We start from the raw sequence: 21,574 nt of genomic DNA, 5'->3' as shown, positions 1-21,574 counted from the left end.
GTCTAATTTTGAGGTATTTATAGAAATCTCAAATCAATCAACACTTTCTTCTCACATGCAATTGAAGTCTTCTCCTGATTGTTTCTGGCACCTCATCCTCACCCTCAGGCCTGTCTGGGAATTTTGCACACTGCCTGTGAGGAAGGAGGTAAACATGGCCTGCTCTTTTCAACCCTCTGCTCCAGCTTCCTCTCCTATGATCATGGTGCTGACGTGGCTGGCTCTTTCAGGTCGCAGGATGAAATGAGATGACAGGTAGAAGAACAATATCCACTTACTTAATTGGTGCTACCTGATCTTATCCAGGTGACTATATAAGTTCCTTTTGGCTTCTTCTATCTTGAATTACCCTCATGTAGACTCTCCTGGAGTCTTCTCACCCTAGAAGAATGTTTCTTGCGCTGGGTCCTTTCAAATAAGCTCAAGCCTAGCCTTATTTCATTATGTCAAATTCACTTTGGCCCACTACATCTCTTGACTTGTACCGATGAAAGTGCATCTTGCTCTCACTCTAACCACCTTCCCTCCCTCTGTGGTCCATTCTGTTGGTAGGAACTCACCAAGAGCCACGGGCATTAAACTATCAGCTTCCCCTCCTTAAAGAAGACACTCCCACTGTCTTTTTGTTCTGGCCATCACAGATATGAGCTGTAAATGGGTGATGGGCTAAAGATTCCTCCCCTCCCTTGATGTGCCAGAAACATCATGTCTCCATTAAAATCCTATGTTCTCCTTTCTTGGCATGAAGATGTCACTTGGCAGTGGCTGTCCAACTAGAGATTCCATTTCCCAGACCCTCTTTCACCTGGGCATAGCTGTGTCACTAGTTTTCTCCAATTGTATGTGAGTGAAAGTGATGTGTCACCTGTGTGTCAAGGCCATTAAAACTATTGGAAATTCTCTTCTCTCTGCTTTCTTTTTCTCCAGCTATATGTAGGAACCTCTGAGTCCCTAAAAAGGAAGGAATCACAAGATGGAACGAGCCTTGCTCCCTGAATCACAACACAGAGTATGCCACCCACCAACCAGGGACACATTCACTAGAATGTTACAATTGTTAAAAACTTTTACTGTGTTTAGCCATTGCAAATTTAGGGTTTATTTGCTGTATCAGCTAGATATACTCGGAATACTATATTTAGAGAGTCTTAAATAAACAGGACAGCAACCACTTTCATAATATGGAAATATAATTATCTACAGTTCCCAGGTTTGTGACTTCATTTGAAAATCCAGGATAAAAGGAGAACTTCCCAGGAAACATCCTATTTCAGTTATTTTATTCGTTTTCTAACTCCACTAGAATGGTAGCTCCATGCAAATAGGGGCCTTGCTTGTATTGTTCATCACTGTTCCTTAGCATCTAGAACAGTGGCAGGAATATCAGAGATACCCAGTAAATACTCATTAGAAAATAAAATGTGCAATTTATGAGATGATTTAGTGTTTGTGTGTATGTATATACATATTATACATTATATATTATGTATTACATATTGTACATTACATATTACATATTATATATAATTATTGATATGTCTGATATTTTGGATAATCACAACTTTTAACTAAATAATAAAGCAACTTTGTAAAAATCTAACTCAAAAGGAATTTAAAAGTCTCCAGTTAATTCAGCCTGCCTCCTTACTTGAAAGTTACTGGGTGAAGACAGCAGTTTCAGATGGGAGAAAGACTTTATTGCCTTATCACTTTGTCACTTGGTTGCCAGTTCATACCTACTCTAAGAGGAAAAATGTAATTCACTGAGTGCAATAAACACTTCATCATTTCCTGCTTGGTCAGAATAAATAAAGATTATTTACTTCCACATAACCACTTAATTGAGTCAATGACAATTCAATATGCACTAGCATGAAGTATTTTCACCATACCATCTCTCAGAAGATAATCACAAGTTCATTATAAAAGGATTATTTCTGAGGAGAAAACACACAATAATATTAAGTAAGGCATATTATTGAGGAAATCTTCAATTTTAATTTTATTCCATTTGAAAACATTATCAAGTCAGTAAACAAACTGAACTAATGGGTATTTTGAAAGTATCATGTAATTGAGAGGAAGTGATCATTATAATCTGGGTCAATAATTTTCCTAAATTGAAAAGTCAGAACTCACATAAACCATGTAGACAGCTATATTTAGAAACACCATGGTCATTCCTTTGCTATTTCCATCTGTACAACACTGTATCTAATGATGTCATGCCTTATACCCACCCCAATCCCCAATCCTCCACCATATGACTTGAAATGTATAGAATGCTGAGATGCAATCAAGGTGGTTTGCTAATGCCAGACTGGGGGACATGTATGTTGAGGATGCATTAATAGGCATCTGGGAGTTGTGAAAAAGCCAGAAAACACTGGAAGAGCCTAAAGTTTATTAATTTGTATTCAGACACACCCCATAACCTTGAGAGAGAAAAGAAAACTATTAAAAATAGAAATATTTCTAATTGCAAGGACCGATCCCTAGGAAGTAACCTCCTGCTTAACTGTTTAAGATAGTATTCTACCTCCCCCGCCGTATATGTGTGTATGTATTCTCTATGTATTTATTCTCTACGTATATATATGTAAGTATACATATATATGTATATGCATGTGTGTGAATTACTAAAATGCTAACTCTGAATGACCATGTAGGCCAGCCATTTTGAAGAGTGTTTGTTACGAGTTAAGCAAACAGTGCTTAGATACATTACACATAATTTAATAATCATGGGGTATGCGGTACCCCAGGGGGTAATTCTTGACACAGTGAGTGGGTATTTGCCTTTTTTTTTTTTTTTGCATGTCAGGTGTTTGAACTTGCATAAATGAATCCAATGTCATGTTCAGTCAATTCTTCTTCATCTGCATTTACGGAAGAAGGCAGAGGCATGAATAGCTCATAATGACAGAGTAGCCAAAAATTGTTTTATTTTGGAATGTTTTGTGAACTTTAATTGAAATAATGGTCTTTCAGATAGCTGTGATGTTGATTTCAACTAATTAATATACTCCTGACTTAAAGACCTACACGAGAAGGAAGGACAATTATGATTTTCTTACCTGACTCATTCCTTTCTATCCCCTAAACAATATTTCACTCAGAAATACAGTGATATCTCAAAACAATTATAATTTTTCATCTCAAAATTTCCAAGGTACAATATGAGTTTTAGAACAACTTCTTAACTCATTATGTAAAATTTGAACTTGCCCACAAAATCACAAATTAGATTGTTTCCATCAGAGCTAATGCTAGCTTTTCCTCATCAGGTACAATAGGCTGATAGTTTGCCATATTAACCCAGGTCACCTCACTCCATTACCTTCACCTAATTTCCAGTGCTAAAGCTTTCTAAGCTCACTGCACACTGGGTGGGGTTGCTATACCCTGAATGCAAGGAAAAGAAAGTTCATCTATTTTTTCCGACATACTCTTGTTTTAGATATTTTATTTTATTTTGTTTTGATTCTATTGTTCTGATACAAACCATAGTTTTTGGAGAAAATCTGCCTAGCCAGTGTTAATAACCAATAAAGAATAAATTCAGTTTTCCTCAGCTGGTGGTGGCGACAGACAGAAAACACACACTTTACTCAAGACTTAAACTTCCTCCTAAATTCCTGTCCTATCTCAGCTACTTTAGTGACTTTTCACTGGAATTTAGAAAGCCTTAAGGATGTTCTGCTGTGTCCTTTTGGGGCTACATGAAATTTGATGGGGAGAGCCCCTTGATATTCAATGACTAGCCAGTAAGACTTTTATATTGCTGATGTCAGGACAAGATGGTAAGGACCAAATTCCCTCCGTCTCTGAACTTGGAGTCAGGATGCCCTCTAAGTTTCCTTTTAACCCCTCCATAACACCCAGGAGAACGTAGCATGAGAACACTGAGAAGGAGTTGAATCTGACCTGAGAGGAAACTGAAGCTGACTGAGTTTACCAGAAAGTAAAGACAAACCTAAGTTCAGCTTCTAAAATCAGCTGTTTATCCCACTCTCTGTTTTTAAGAGTAAATAGCTAAATCTCTATTTCCAAGTCATTTCTGCAAATCACACTAGTTAACATCGTATCTAACCAGAACAGCATTGTTGGTAATTATGAACAAAGAGTGTCAGTAGAATTCATTATGACTACCTAGATACTCTGTAAATACAGGTCAGCATTCTTGCTTTAACTTGGAATAAAAATTTCCTGAAAAGCTTTGTTTGTTGCAATTCTATACAGAGTCATTACTGGAAAAGTTGTATGTGTGAAAACTAGAAAAGGAATCAGCCTTCAGAGCACAGAGCTTGGCCAGCATAGATGACTTTGATGAAAAAATAAAAAGAACTAAGGTGCCGGGCGAGGGGCGGGGAGGAGGAAGGGAAGAGGGAGGGAGGAAGAGAGGGTGTGGAGGGAGAATGGGACGACTGGGGGAGACTGAGAGAGAAAGAGAGAATAAAGGCACCCTTCCTTTTGGCAGAGCACCTTATTTGGAGAGCAGACCCTCCCCCACACACAACCTTTTCCCTTTAATTAGGCACTTCAGTGAAGCACAGACAGTTGACAATTTAACTCTAGGCACGGCCTTGAGTCCACTCTCAGTTGAAGTGAAAGTGGCTAATTATTGCTGATCTTTAAAGCCACAGACATTATGTACAAAATCAATTCAGAATTTAGAAATAAGTAAATGAATCAGAAAATATTCTGGCAATTAATGTAGATATTAAATCCAAGTATATTAGCTCTATAATTTTAGGAAGAACATTATATCTTTTGGGAGCCAACAAGTGCTTTAAAATTTTTAAAAATAGAGTATAGGCAGATTAGAGATGAGATTTTATCATAATTCTAACTTCTATAGAATATTTTTTATATGAGTGTTTTCAACATTAATCAAAATAGCCTCCATAGCTACATCTTCATTTTTTGTATTTAACTCAAATTAGACCATGAGATATTTTTTCTGGATTAAAAAATAGTATTTAAGAATTTTTTACAACTTGTCAGGATAAATTAAAAGCAGAATGGTAATTTTGCTTCCTCAACATTTCATGAGGAAGAGAAATTTCAATGTCATGGACAACACTTATGATATATGATCTTTCCTACAGAAAAATAAAGTATACAAAGTATGAAAGAGGCCCGGGTGCAGTGGCTCACGCTTGTAATCCCAGCACTTTGGGAGGCTGAGGCGGGGGGCAGATCATCTGAGGTCGGGAGTTCAAGACCAGCCTGACCGATATGGAGAAACCCCATCTCTACTAAAAATACAAAATTAGCTGGCCACGATGGCACATGCCTGTAATCCCAGCTACTCAGGAGGCCGAGGCAGGAGAATCGCTTGAACCCGGGAGGCGGAGGTTGTGGTGAGCCAAGATCATGCCATTACACTCCAGCCTGGGCAACAAGAGCAAAACCCCATCAAAAAAAAAAAAAAAAAAAGGATGAAAGAAGAAAATACATTGAAAACAGTAACTCAAAATATATTTTTGAATTTATGGAGGCTAAAACTAAAAACTTTTTAAAAATGGTTGGCAACTCACATGTGTTTTTTAAATTTTTATTTTTTTTTACTAGAGACAAGGTCTCACTATGTTGCCCAGGCTGGTCTCAAACTCCCGAGCTCAAGCAAGCCTACCACCTTGGCCTCCCAAAGTGCTGGGATTACAGGCATAAGCCACCGCACCTGGTCTCACTTGTGTTGTTTTGTATGGATGCTTTTATGTTTGACACCAAGAGGATTAACAGTGTTTTTAACTGTGCTTCTCTTTTGCTAGTTTGTGGAGAGATTTCTGGATCTCTTTATTAACAATACAGTGAATTTCACTGAAGGTTGTTTATAGAATTAAAAGCTCAGAAAGAAATAAATGATCATGCAATTTTCACTGGCAATGAAGTAAGTATTTTGAAGGCTATGGCTGTTTAAAATGTAAATTATATAAAGAGTTGCTCACACACTTAAGTTTTGTTTCCACAAAATATTTATAGCTCAGTGATATATATTAGAGTTATTGAGTGTCAGTGGAAAGACAGCGGGTTATTGTCATCATTCTCCCATAGCCGAACTATATGACATACAAGAGATTTTTGAGATCAAACAAAATGGAACAGCAGCTATTACATGTTAAAATTTCCAAAGGAAATCCTAAATACTTTATATGAACAGAGAATGGACTACTAACAAGCAAGTATTATTTACTGAGAATGTAATCTGGTTTTGGAACCTGCAGCAAGAAGTAACCAAATATATGTGTTTCAAGATTGTAAGTATTTCTTACATGAACCCTATTTTAGAGAGATTCTGATCATTCATCTGTAGAAAAAATGTGGAAATTGAGTTGAATGTAATAAAAACTGAGATGCAGATAAAAAAATAAGAGATGGCTTAGTATCTTGAGTGCACCATTGCCACATCTGGAGGTATAAACTTTAAATAAAGTATTTCTCAAATGATTCATCTGAACAGAATATGCAGTCAATAATATTAGGAAATAATATACAAGTGAGGACCACAATTTTAGTATACTTCTGAAAGTAGTCGGAAAGCATCTTCTTCAAAGAATGGACAAAGGTTTCATTTGATGGCATTATTTAAAAGAGATCATACTATCTCTAGTAAATAAATCTTCATGTCTGAAAGTTAAAGAGGGAATAGATTTTTACCTTCGACAATTACGACTAGAAACGTGAGAAAACTTAATAATTTGGCAACATCACTAGCCACGATAGCCTAAGTTGGTAAACTTAGTTGAAAAAGATGTCCCTTCTCAACAAATCTCAGTTAAATGTGAACATTTAATTAATACAGCAAACCTGCCTATGGTAACAAGGAAACTATCTAGCAGCTGTCATGTGTTAAGAAGTTTCACTCCTGCCTTATAACGTAAAACTACTCAATGAAAAGGGGACTCGATAATTGCGTTTTAATCTAAGTAGATCATGAAAAAATATCATTTAAGTATATTTATGAAATAACTATGCTAACTGTTCATAACGAATAATAAAAGCAAAAATGATAGCAATTAGAAATATATATGTGCATAAGATGAGTTACACATATCCCACTGTGGTGCCAAAACAAAAAGAGGTTTAAATTGAAAACTTATAGGAAATCAGTACAAACTGAATTAGGATTACATTATAATATACATGGGGAGGGGCAAGTCCTTGATGAAAAACGAACAAGGGCCATTATTCAAAAGTACATTATTTATTAAAATAATATATTCCTGAAAGGGTATATGCAAATTTAATTTCATAAATGAAAACATATTTGAAATTTCTCATTCAAAGAGATAAGTAGTGGTTTTTTGGTTTCGGTTTTGTTTTTTTGTTTGTTTTTGCTTTTTGCTCAATCTTCTTACATGTGCACATAAAGTACCCTGATGGTGTGTATTTCTCAGCCTGTGTGACAGACCTTTTAAGGTTGAGAGCTATAGAAATCTCAATTTCTATCAGTATTTTCTTGAAGGACTAATAGCTCTTGCAGAAAAAAAAGGCACTTTATACACCATTTAATGAGAAAATGCAACAATTGACCATCTATAATTTATTTTAAAATTGTATTTATTTCTGTTTGTTTTGCATATTTTGTCATCTCTATTCCTATTTTAAGCATATAGTTAATAAGAAAGCCAATTTCTCCTTTTCTGAGGTGCTACATCATGCACTCAATTTTTTCAAAGCCTATTTAAATGTTTTTCTCTACATCTTGATAAAGGGATACATTTTAATGTATATTTTAAAGTAACCTTTAAGGAAGATTTTACAATGCAGTGGTAACCAATTCATAGAAATAAGACATTTTCATTGAGTGAAATGATCCTACCGTCATATTAAATAGTTTTCCACTTAGAAGATAATGCTTTTGCAATCTATACTTGAGCACATTTCAAAATTTTAATGATTCATCTTCTATGCCTAAATGGAGATTTACCCAGAAATCAGGTGGGCAAATAATCAATTTGTAAACTTATAGTATTTTAAATCTTTTTTTTTTGTTTTTACTTTCTATTTATTGGAACCAAAGTTCAAGATTCTAAGTAATCAATTCTATAAAGAAATCTATCCACATATTTAAAAATAAAAATAACATTTATTATTATCAATTTAAATATTTGAGTACTAACAATAAGGAAACTAAATTTAATTAAAACATTGTTAATAGCAATATTGTCCTCGTTTCATTTAAAATAAGACTCTTAATATTTAACTTTATTAAATAATTTTTGACACAAATTTAGTAACATTTTAGTAATTCACATCAGACAAATCTATTCCAAGTATTAATGGAAACCCCAAATGTATGCCAGTTGCTCCAAATATGTTTCCAAGTGAAAGGTCTGCTGTAGAAACCAGGAAAAAGCAATGCTGAAAGAGTCTAGTAGCACAATCCTGTTTTTATCATCTATGTGTGAACAAACATGTACGCTAAGGTTAAGTTTGCTCTAGTAACTCTTGAAACAGATAGAATGCTAATCAATGCAGTCACTATAAGATAACATATAACTAAAAGATGTTTTCCAAAAGCATTTAAAGTCCGTAGTACTAGATTTAAAAATAAAATTGCTATGATTGACTAATTTATCTTAATACAATCATCTGATACAGACCTTTTAAGGGATAGTAAATAATTTACTATACAACAAAAGGTCTGAGTGCTCACAAAATGACAGAGTCTATGAATATGCAATGGGCACTTACCAGAGCAATACATGTCATTTCCATAATCTCTATGGGTGGTCCAGGAGTGCTATGGATCTCAAGATTATACCAGAATCTTAAATTGTTAAAATTACCATCTGAAAAACAAAACAAAACACTTTTTAATATAGACTTCAGAATACCATACTTAACATACACATTTGAGAATCATGAACAGACATCATTTTCAACCTTTTTTTTTAATGGACTTTTTGTCAAGACAGCTGAAGAAAGGGTGAGAAGCTGTTTTTATCACAATTAGTGAGGAATAAGAGAAGCTCCATCCTTGCATGGCCAAGAAGAGAATGTCCTGTACAAGTTCCTGGCCCTATACCTATGCCAGTAACTCATTAAGTTCTTCCATAAAATGAATTTCGGAATGTTTTACTTTTAAGTTAAGGATTCATGTATTTGTACATAGATATATCTAAATAAGTCTTTACAATTTACAATGCTACATTTCCAGGACCATAAGAATCTAGTATAAGGAGAAAGTCAGGAAAATGAGATTGCATGTTTCCTGAAAATGTGAAATAGGATCCTAAGAATTTAGCCCAAGGAAATTCTGAAAGGGACATAGACTAAGTCGTGAGACAATTATTTTTACATCTTGCTTCCCTAATATTTTTAAAAAGCAGGCAATTCTGCCCCTGATGATAACCAAAACCATACTCCCTCACGCTAAAACTGGAATCCTCATCAACCAGGCCCTTCATAAAAAGGTTTTTTATGTCTGTCAAATTCACTTTTGTTTTGTTTTGTTTTTCCTCTCTGTTCAGCTTCCCATTTTGATATTCTTTTGTTTTCCTGTGTTGAACTAGGTCATGGCTTAAGATTGTCCTCCAATTTCAGTAAATTGTATACATATTCACATCAGTATTGTCATGTTTAAAAGATTTCAAGAACTGTTATGCTAGATTAACTTATTTAGGTAAATTGCTAACCTCTTTGGGCCTCAGTTTCCTCATCTATGAAATAAGAAGCACAAACTAGTGGAATTCTCAGTGTTTCTCTCTACTGAAAAGGTTTTTCACGAGTATATGCTTTGCATTGCATTGTACTGTATTGTATGGCACTGTATGACAGTGAATAGCATCGTATTGTGTTGTATTGTATTGCACTGTATGGCATTCGTAGCTTTGTATGGGATTGTATTGCATGACATTGTATTTTACTGCACTGCACTGTTCTGTACCATACTGTATTGTACTATTTTGCATCCTGTCTCAACACTTTAGGTAACTAAAATACTTATAAGATTGGTGGACCTGAGAACAATCCAGATATTTAACGTAAAGAGCTAGTAAGAGGGAGAAAGAGAAAAAAATAGTTATAATTAATACGACCCAGTTGAATTCTTATTCCAAATAACTATGAGGAGTTCTTGAGGGCAAATTTATTTCCACATTTTGAACTGACTCCTGTACTTGTTTATTTTTCAGACATCAGTTCATTCCCTTAAAAGCAGAAATGTGCAGAAAATAAGGTTACCAAATTTATACTGATGAGAGATTATTAAGGAAGGCTCTGCTCACATTTGCTTCTTCAATTTTATAAAAGCACTTTAAGTGCTTTTATGACATTTAAATGTGACTTCTCCCAAAATAAATCAAAGTTCTTAAAATGAAAAGTGTTTTCCCTTCTAGGTAGCTTATGCATATTTTATCTGGGCCTTTCCAATATTTTAACCCACACTGAACTCACAGAGAAAATAATTCTGGAAATAAACAGTAGCTATGACTGAGGAGATGCTTCATGACTCTGGGTTAGTGCAAAGATCAGTGGAACGACTCAGAGTTATAAGGCCAGGGTTCAAATCCCAATGTGACCACCATTAGTTGGTGATTTTTGGCAAAGAATCTCAAGAGTCTGCCCATTTGTGGAACAGGGACTATATTTGTCATGGTTCTTCAGAGAGATGGAACTAGCAGGATGTGTAAAGAAGAGCGAGAAAGAGAGAGATTTTAAGAAATTGGCTCACACAACTGTGGAGGCTTGGTAAATCCAAAATCTGAAGTATATTGGGGTAGGTCAGATTTTATTTTACTAAGGTTTTCAACTGATTGGATGAAGCTCAACCACATTATGGAGGGTAATCTGCTTTATTCAGAGTCCATGGATTCAAATGTTAATCTCATCCAAAAAACACTTTCTCAGAAACATTAAAAATAAAGTTGACCAAGTATCTGGGCCCTGTGGCCTGGCTAAGTTGACACATAAAATTAACCATCGCAGGGACAATAACACCTATTATTTATAATTACTGTGACTATCACACGTGGCAGTGTTGTGATGTAGCTGATTTAGTTCCTACAGTACTAGACATTGAGTATGAATTTATTGATTAGAGTGGGATTGGTGAATGATTTATTGATGAAAACAACAACAAAATAGTGATTGTTTTTTAACTCTGAGCCTTAAATTAAAATATTTTTCTAATTATAAAATCAATAGCATTCACTATAGTGATTTTAGAAATTCCTGAATAGTATGAAAATGAAAGTTCTTCATAATTTCATGACTAAATGACAGCTACTTAATACATTTGTACAAAATTCCAGGCTCAAAATATCAAGAAAGATATGGATATATAGACATAGGCACATAAATATACTGGGGTGTATACAATATACATAATTGATATTCATATGTACATAAAAATATACACATTTATATTATTCAGAAAATACTCACTATTAAAACTTTAGTTTCAATTATTCAATATATCACAAAAGAAACATTCTTAAATGTCATATGTTTTGTATATCTTTGAATATTCTAACAAATTCCTTAGACTGAATCATTAGATTGAAGGAGATAAAAAATTATTAAAAGTTTAAATATACTATAAATGTTCTCTTAAAAAAGTTTTTATCAATTTAAATTTCTGTTGTAATGCATGAGATTGCATCTTTTGATCTGATTCTCATTAAAAATGGGTATTACCATTATCTTTCATATTTCCCTATTCGGAAGGTTAAAACGTTCTGATTTAGGTGTTGCTTTCATTTCTTTGATGAGAGGAAAGCTAGAAGATTTCTCTAATTGAAAATAAATATACTGTGGAGCAGTCTTTAAAAAAGGATCCATGTTATTATAGGGGAAAAGTTAATTCTGTCTGAGAGTAAGGATATGAAAAGACCTGTCTGAAGAATTAGGGATACCTTTAATGTTGTCAGGTACATTTTTCCTAGCTTTTAATCTATCTTTCAACCTGTTAATATGTAGGTTAGTATGTTTATTAGAGATCAGTCTTTTTTAGCCTATTAACATAAAATCATAATATTTTGATTTTCCTTCAAATTCTTCTGAACACTTTAACCCTCATGAAGGTTTTCCTTCATGGTTCTTCTGCCCTAGATATTAATGAGGATTTAACTTTTAACATAACACATCTACAGCAATTATCTATTCCTTTGTCTCACCTGCATGATTTCACTGAAAGAGACCCTAAACCTTTACAACTCATGTTAATATTGTTTTTTTCCCCCTAGTTTCAGCTACAAAGATTCAATTGGCAACTGGATATTGCTATGTAAATATCTTGATGTCAGATCAACATCATGAAGTACAAAACTTTGCTAAGTGTTACAATCTCCAAAACTTTTTTCTTTCCTTCTGAATTTCTTTTTTTTTCTATTGACCAAAATACAAATGAACTCTCATTATTATTTTTTAGAATCAATGCCCTTTTTCATTATCTTCTATAAGGACAGTCATCCAATGCTAGTCTCTGAAATATTTCTCATCTTTAGTGATATTTCTATATTTCCATCACCACCACCACCATAAAATACCTGGTTATCTTCACTTTAAACTCAATTTGCTGTTGTAGTAGTCTAACTGGCCCAACTTCTCTTCCCAAATCATTTTGAATATTCCTAAATACCACTCTTTAGTCCATGGATTCTGTGATGCCTAATTTCATGTGTCAACTTTGCTGGGCTATACTGCCCAGTTGTATGAACAAACACTAGTCTAGATGTTCCTGTGAAGCTATTTTAGAAATGTGATTAACATTTATGTTAGCATAATTTGAGTAAAGCAAATTATCTTCCATTAAGTAGGCCTCCTCCAATGAGTTGAAGGCCTTAAGTGCAACCACTGATGTTCCTCCAAAAAGAAGCAATTATTTCTCAAGACTGTAACATAGAAAGACTGCCTGAATTTCCAGCCTGCCTGTCCTATCCTGGGGAATTTGGACTCAAGGCTGCAACATTGACATTGACTTTTTAGCCTGCTGGCTTGCCTTGCAGATTTTAGATTTACCAGCTCCCACAATGGTGTCAATTGCAAATCTTTCTCTCTCAATACACACAGACACACAAATACAGACACACACACTCCATCATTTCTGTTTCTGTGAAGAATGCTATCTAATACAAATTCATTCAATAAAGATTTCTTCTTTTGTATAACATTTAAAATGTCTCCACAAGTTTGTCCCTGTTGAACCACTTTTCTTTACTAAGGCCTTGCATCCCTGCTACTCACCCATAAAAGAAAAACTCATTCACCCATTTCCAGGAAACCTGCCCTGAGTATTCCAACTCCTCATCACCTTATTTTACTTGGAACTTGTACTAAAAAGACATGATGTTTAACAACATTCAAATAAAGCTTTATAATATAGGGGGGGAAATAGTGTTTAGTTTCTTTGGCATATGAGGAAGATTGCTAGTATCTCTTATATTGAAGTAAGCAATGCATATTACATTATTAAACCAATATACTCATTAACATTTTATTAGAAATTTGCTGTATGCTTTTGTATAGTGACAGAAAAATATGTAAAGCTTTTCAATTATGAAAGAGTGGGCACCCTTCTAGCTGAAATATTTTGATACTATTGACATTAATAGCAGTGGAACTCCAGAATATATGCTACATATAGTTAATACTGAAATAATAAAATTCTTACAGAAACATGCAATACAAATTTGGATATGTATTATGCGTGTAAACTATCTATTTCATTCAAAAGTGAATGATGATTTGGATTTATGCAAACTAATAGTGAAACTCTGTCATAATAAACTTACATGTGTCTGCATCATCCAAAATGCTAGATTGTTCTGTTATTGAATCAAGACAGGAGAGGGCTTGATCTTGATCTGTGTCTTCCTCATAATCATCATGTTTCCTTCTTGTAGTACATCTTCTTGTAGTAGAAAATGTAATTGTACCTACAACACATAAGTACAAGATGCCCTATTCATCAGGGTTTAGTTTTCTAAAACAAAAGGTAAGCTACAGATATTAAAGTTACTCTAGCTTAAAACATATAAATATAAAGTGAAAATTAATTCTAGATGTCAGTGTTAGAATTAAACCTGATACCTATTCAGAACATTTTAAGGAAAAGCTCAAGGAAAGAGTTTAAGGAAGTGTTTTCAAAATCTCCATTAAAATGGTAATTTTTCAACAACTTTTATAAGATAATTTTAGAAAGTGGAAAATAATAGAAACGCATCAACTTTCAGAATACTTATTGCCCCTGGGTAACTGTTCTTATTTTCTTCCTAAGTCATTTTAATGCTCTATTTATTACCCCATTAAAATAATATTTATTTTATATAATATCACAATATCCCAAGCATGAAATTTCTTGAAAATATTTAATATATAAAATGTTAAACATTTTGTTATAAAAGTTATTAGTGAGGCCAGGCACAGTGACTCATGCCTGTAATCCCAGCACTTTGGGAGGCTGAGGCGGGTGGACTGCTTGAGGTCAGGAGTTTGAGACCAGCCTGGCCAACATGATGAAACTTGTTTCTACTAAAAATACAAAAATTAGCCAGGCGTGGTGGCACACATCTGTAATCCCAGCTACTTGGGAGGCTGAGGCAGGAGAATTACTTGAACCCGGGAGGCGGAAGTTGCAGTGAGCTGAGATGGCACCACTGCACTCCATCCTGGGCGAAAGAGCAAAACTGTCTCAAAAACAAAACAAAACAAAACAAAAAAAGTTATTACTATAAAAAATCATCACTCTGGAATTTTTTTATACTAAAATTGACCTATATAAGTTGGTATTAATTTTTAAGTTAAAGTTTATATTCTTATGGAAATGATTCAGAAATGGTCCCTGACCTCTAAATACCAGCTTGACATAAACAAACCTTTGCACACAAAACTGTATGTTTCTAGCCACGCATCAAAATCAAATAGTTTACAGCAATGCCTATAAATACTGTTTAGTTGAATTATGGTAGTATCCACACTTCATTAATTGTAAAGACAAGTAGAACTACAATTAAACATCAATATTTTCTTAGTTTTTACTTGAGAGTAACAAACTCTTCCCGAATTTTTTTTAATAAATTCTATTTTTTTGGAGTGTGGTCTCCTTAGAGAGAGAGCTTGAAGTAAAATCATCTTGAAATAAGACCTAATAATGTGTGTATGTAAAACCAACTTGAAATGAAACGCATATGGAAAACAATTAGCCAAAAGCACAGAGCAAATACCCAATAAATGACATCTTTATTTATGTTCTTATTATTCCTGGTTAGGAGATGGTCCCAAACAGTAAGATACTGTTGGTCACACTGCTCTTGAAGAGGACAGATATCTAAAAGAAAGAAATGCCTAATTTGGAAAAAAAATAATATTTTAACTTGTTTCTGGGGGGAGGTGAGAAATACAGGTGTTTCGTGTGTTGACGGGCAATACAGATGTTTCACGTGTTTCATATTTTTACAGACAGTTAGACAGGTGACCAAAAGTCCTGAAAGTTGTAACTTTAGACATGTCCTGTACAATATGACAGCCATTAGTCACATGTGACTACTGAGCAATTAAAATGTTGGTAGTCCTAAATAAGATGTGCTGTGTGAAATATACATTATATTCCACAGACTGTGTAAAACAGAATGTAAAACATACTACTAATAACTGTATGTTAGCTATGTTGTAAAATTATACATTTGGGGTCTGTTCCAAGGTGGCCAAATAGGAACAGCTCCGGTCTGCAGCTCCCAGCATGATCGACGCAGAAGACGGGTGATTTCTGCATTTCCAGCTGAAGTACCTGGTTCATCTCACTGGGACTGGTTGGAGAGTGAGTGTAGCCCACAGACGGTGAGCCTAAGCAGGGCAGGGCATCGCCTCACCTAGGAAGCACAAGGGGTTTGGGGATTTGCTTTTCCTAGCCAAGGGAAGCTATGATAGACTGTACCTGGAAAAACGGGAAACTCCTGCCCAAATACTGTGCTTTTCCAACGGTTTTAGCAAATGGCACACCAGGAGATTATATCCCACGACTGGCTTGGCGGGTCCCACGCCCACGGAGCCTTGCTCACTGCTAGTGCAGCAGTCTGAGATCGACCTGCAAGGCAGCAGCCTGGCAGGGGGAGGGGAGTCTGCCATTGCTGAGGCTTGAGTAGGTAAAGAAAGAAGCTGGGGTAGCTTGAACTGGGTGGAGCCCACCGCAACTCAACAAGGCCTTATGCCTCTGTAGACTCCACCTCTGTGGGCAGGGCATAGCTGAACAAAAGGCATTAGAAACTTCTGCAGACTTACACGTCCCTGTCTGACAGCTCTGAAGAGAGCAGTGGTTCTCCCAGCACGGTGTTTGAGCTCTGAGAACAGACAGACTGCCTCCTCAAGTGGTTCCCTGACCCCCGTGTAGCCTAACTGGGAGACACCTCCCAGTAGGGGCCGACTGACACCTCATACAGGCTGGTGCCCATTTGGGACGAAGCTTCCAGAGGAAGGATCAGGCAGCAATATTTGCTGTTCTGCAATACTTGCTGTTCTGCAGCCTCTACTGGTGATACTCAGGCAAACAGGGTCTGGAGTGGACCCCCAGCAAACTCCAACAGACCTGCAGCTGAGGATAGAGACTTGACAAGATGGTAATATTCTATATTTGTGCTATCCAATATGGTAGCCACTAGCCACATATGGCTAATGTAATATTATTTGGTTTTAATTAACTGAAATTGAAATAGCCACATGTTTCCACTATCTTTAATACTGGACAGGACAGAGATTAAACTGAAAACACATTCTACGTAGTAAAGAAAGTATTGCTTCATACAAATTTTGTTTCTGTTTTACTTGTAGCTGTGCATATAATAGAAAATATGTATATGTTTGTGTTTATTGAGTCACAATGTAAAATCAATATTTTTTTAAATTCTAGGTCTTAGACAAAAATGTTTGAAATCCACTTCTTTTTAAAAATGCATTGTCCTCAGGTACATATATGTTCTCACTGTCCAATGCAGTGACAGCAAGCCGCAGGAACAGGCCATGAATTCCTCCAGGCACAGATCATGCCTGTTATGGGCTTTGAATACTTGTAAGACATAACATTTACTATCATCAACAGAACATTTGCTGCTTTTGTTTTCCATTTTAAAAGACAGAGGATAGAGACTTGACAAGACAATGTGACATCTTATATTCACTATCAGCTTCATTTTTCCATTAGTGGATCACTTTTATGTTTACATGGAATATAACTGCTATTATGAAACTAAATGTGAATGATTTACTGTACATGTCCATGAAATTAAATAATTTCTTCTATAGTTGCAAAATAAATTAAATCAGAATAAGAATATACTGTAAGAAATTGTATGCAAAGAAGCCACAGGAAGGTTCTCACTGCAGTCCTCTCATTGTCCCACAGTCATGGAACTCTGGGAAGTATTCTTTCTCTGTATTGCTTCCGCTAGAAGATTTCTCCTCCCAACTCCCTCAAAATTCCAGGCTTCTTTGAAAAGCATGACATTAGACTATGCTGCCTGCTGTCATCCGTGGGTAGTCATGTACTAGACTCAAGATCACCATCCTATATTTAATAATTTTGCACGTGGTGTATTGTTGTTCTTTCTCAATTACTTCTGGACATTAATCTAGTTGTTCAACTCTCACATAAATCTGAGAACCAATTCTTTCTAATGGGTGTGTAGATATGTATTTGTATATTTGTATATTTTTATGTTTATTTACACACACATACTAATATTATTCTAGGCTTAGTTCTAAAATCTGGATGGAATGTGCAACATAAATTACCAAAAATGACTCAAAACATACCTGACACGGACCTAAGCAAATCTGTAAATAACAGAAGATTGTCATGCTACTTAAAATTTTAGAAAGCATTAAAGGTAGAGAGTAAAAGTGGTAGTTTAATATTTAAAGCTAAAATAACACATACTAAAATTTAATAAGCACATTATATGGAAATATAGATTCAAATTACTTATACTCCCCTCCAAAAATAAAAAAAGATATTTTTCTTTCAAATTGGCAATTCTTAACACCTTTGGTAACATTCACCTTAGATAAAAATGTTGAGTGACAGCCCTGATCTCAAACACTGGTAGTGAGAGAGAAAACGGGTATTTTTTTGGAGAGTTATTTTGCAAAATCCACAAACTTGAAAGTGCATATCACCTTTGACATATCAATTTTGTTATTTATCCTATAAATAACTTGTATATTAAATGTTATCCCTACAGGTAAACTAGCACAGTCAGTGAAGAGTTATATACAAAGATGCTGTTGAAATATTATTCATAAATGCAAAACAACAGGGACTTGATTTCAATCTTGGTATGCATGACTAGTGACATGAATTAAGATTATATATATATATATAATATATATAAATATGCTTTTATGTTATGAATTTTACCAAAATAAAAATGATTATAAGAGAATATTATGAATAATTATACGCCAAAAAAATGGATTACTTTAGATTAAATGGAAAATTTCTTAGAAACACATAATCTACGAAAACTGTCTCTTGAAGAACTAGAAGATCTGCATAGATACAAAACTGTGAGGATATTGAATCAGTAATAAAAAACCTTCCAACGAAGTAAAGCCCAAGACCAGACGTCTTCCCTGCTGAATTCTACCAAACATTTAAAGAGGAATTAACATCAATCTTTCTCAAACACCTCCAAACATTTGAAGAGGAGGAAATACTTACTAACTCATTCTAGAAGGGTAGCATTGCCCTGATACCAAACCAGACAAAGACACTACAAGAAAAGAAAACTAAAGTCCAGTATCTCTTGTGAACATTCATGCAGAAATCCTCAACAAAACACTGGCATACTGAATTCAGCAACATAGTAAAAGGATTATACACTATGATCAAATGAAATTAATTTCCAGAATGAATGAATGGTCATTCAACATACAAAACTCAATCAATTTAATATACCACAGTAATAGAATGTAGGAAAACACACACACACACACACACACACGACGATCTCACTTAATGCATAGAAAACTTTTGACAAAATTCAGGTCAGTTGTGGTGGTTCATGCCTGTAGTCCCAGCACTTTGGGAGGCTGAGGTGGGTGGATAGCTTAAGCCCAGGAGTTCAAGACCAGCCTGAGCAACATGGCAAAATCCCGTTCCTACAAAAAATACAAAAATTAGCCTGGTGTGGTGGCACCCGCCTGTAGTCCCAGCTACTCAGTAGAATCACTTGAGCCTGGGAGGTGAAGGTAGCAGTGAGCCGGGATGGTGCCACTGCACTCCAGCCTGAGGACAGAGTGAGACCCTGTCTCAAAAAAAGAAAGAAAAGAAAAAAGAAAGCACTTGACAGAATTCAACACCCTTTTATGATTAAAAAGAAACATTCAATAAACTAGGAATAGAAGGAAACATCCAAAACACAATAATGGCAATGTAGGATAAACTCACACGTAACATCATATGTAAGGTATAAGACAGAAAGCTCTTCCTGTAAGATCAGAAACAAGACAAGGATGCCTGTATTTTTTCCACTTCTATCCAACATAGTACTGGGTGTTCTAGGCAAAGGAGTTATGAAAAAAGTAATAGAGGCATCCAAATTACAAAGAAAAAATATTTTTTTCTTTTTATATGACATGCTGTATACAGAAAACCTTAAGGATTCCACATAAAAACTTGTTAAAGCATTCAGCAAATGTTCATGAACAAAATCAACAGGCAAAATCAGTTACATTTTTATACACTAGCAATGAACAATTTGAGTAGGAAATTAAGAAAACAATTCAGTCAGATAAAGCCAATATTTAGACAAACCTACATATGTTACACAATATGCTTGGCTTAAATAATAAGGAAATCTAATCAGTATTTCAAATACTATCAAGTATAGATGCCCCTCAATTTGCAAAGAGGCTTATATCCCGGTAAAATGATCATAAGTTGAAAATATCATAAGTTGACAATGCACTTTAAACTTACCATATTTTATAAATATACAACGGGTTTATACAGCCATAACCCCCATCATAAGTCAAGGAGTGTCCTAAATGTGTATTGCTTTTGCATCACCATAAAGTTGAAAAGTCATAAGTAGAAACATTATAACTCCAGGACCATCTGTACTCTCACAAATTAAAAGTACATATTTTCCATTCTCACTCATTTCAGTCCATTATAGACTCAGCATATTTTTCTTTCCCCTAACTCACTCATTTAAAGTTTATTATGTTTTATTATCCCTTAACAAATAGAAATTGGGCATTCATTTGTAAAATAATTTAAAAGCCCTATATGAGTATTACAAGACTGTATATTATAGAACAGAATGAGAAATAGTTAACTATCACAAAAAATAAAAATTGGTGAAGAGAACTACAGAAGCAATTATGTGTTTACTCAGTAGTTCATGTTTTAATTGAAGGAACATTTTTAAACAATATATCTTAGAAGTATGCCATTAATTTGCCCAGATATTTTTCTCATGAAAAACCTTTTTCTTGACAATGTCAATTTAATTTTGTTTCTAAACATTTTTTTCTTTTCCTTTTACATATATTTTTTTATTGTTAATTAGCTACTGTGGAAGAGACAGTCAAATTCTTGTCACATATTATAATGAATAACATTATACTTAGCAACCTGATTGTCAGCAGTAAATCTTCAAATGAAATGCAGCAAATAATGATTATGAGAATAATATATTTTCCAAAACATGATAACTTTTTTTCACAACATAGGTACATGCTATGTTTTTGGCCTATATTCCACTCTTCAGGGTAAGGTCAATTGTTCCAACAGGAAACAGAAATAAATATAAAACTTGGTTTGCTGGTGCTTGACTTTGTCAAAGTAATAGGAAAATTATTAGACTGCTTTGGTAAAACTATAAATATGACAGTAATAATACTAGTATCTAAAAGCAACTCCCCACATTAAGATAACAGCATCATTGAATTAATGGAGATTTTCAGTTTGTCTCAATAGACTATGAGGGGAAAAAATCTAATAGGAATAGCAATTAAACCCATTATGTTTTTAATAGCACAAGTTTTAATTTTGAAAAACAGACTTGTTTCTTTGCTAAACATTAAGTGGTTGATTTTTCAAAATCATTTTTTCACAGTCAGTAAAACATTTTCTAGTATACAAGTCTTTTTTAATCAAGTTTTTTCCAAGTATATATTATCATATAAAAGCCTGAAGTTTAAAGGCTGAAAAACATAATTTTATATTAATGGGTTTTCCTTTGAAAATAATTTTTAAAATATTTATTGAATGCTTACTGTGTGCTAGGCATATGCTAAATGCTTCCTGTTCATCATCTTAGTTAACTCTTGCAAGAAACATAGGAGTTAATTACTCACTGGGCCCATTTTAAAGCTGAAGAACCTGGGCTTAGGGAAGGTTGTCTTTTTGCCTAGATCACACAGTTAGTAAGTGGCAAAGGCATATATATTTCCCTGGCATATAATATGAGAAATTATAAATTAAATTGTGCTTGAATATCACAAAATATACTACAGAATAACTAGAATTTTGATTGGAAAAATATAAAAATCACTCACATATGAGGGAACTTCAAAAAGTTTATGGAAAAATGGAATTAAAACATAAGAATAAAAATTATAT

The 21,574-nt window shown here is 34.4% G+C and overlaps 1 protein-coding gene across 1 annotated transcript in view; it reads right to left on the bottom strand.

Annotated features, from left to right (window-relative positions):
• Nucleotides 1-21,574, bottom strand: part of CFAP47 (cilia and flagella associated protein 47) — a 469,679-nt gene that overhangs the window by 96,159 nt on the left and 351,946 nt on the right. Inside the window, exons 50-51 of the mRNA XM_019019001.4 lie at nt 13,746-13,889; nt 8,704-8,801 (exon numbers count right to left, since the gene is read on the bottom strand). Coding sequence (XP_018874546.3) covers nt 8,704-8,801; nt 13,746-13,889 — 242 coding nt within the window. The remainder of the gene's footprint in view (nt 1-8,703; nt 8,802-13,745; nt 13,890-21,574) is intronic.

Source organism: Gorilla gorilla, chromosome X, assembly GCF_029281585.2.
Source record: "Gorilla gorilla gorilla isolate KB3781 chromosome X, NHGRI_mGorGor1-v2.1_pri, whole genome shotgun sequence".
NCBI classification, from domain to species: Eukaryota; Metazoa; Chordata; class Mammalia; order Primates; family Hominidae; genus Gorilla; species Gorilla gorilla.
This window is presented reverse-complemented; position numbering and strand designations above follow the sequence as displayed.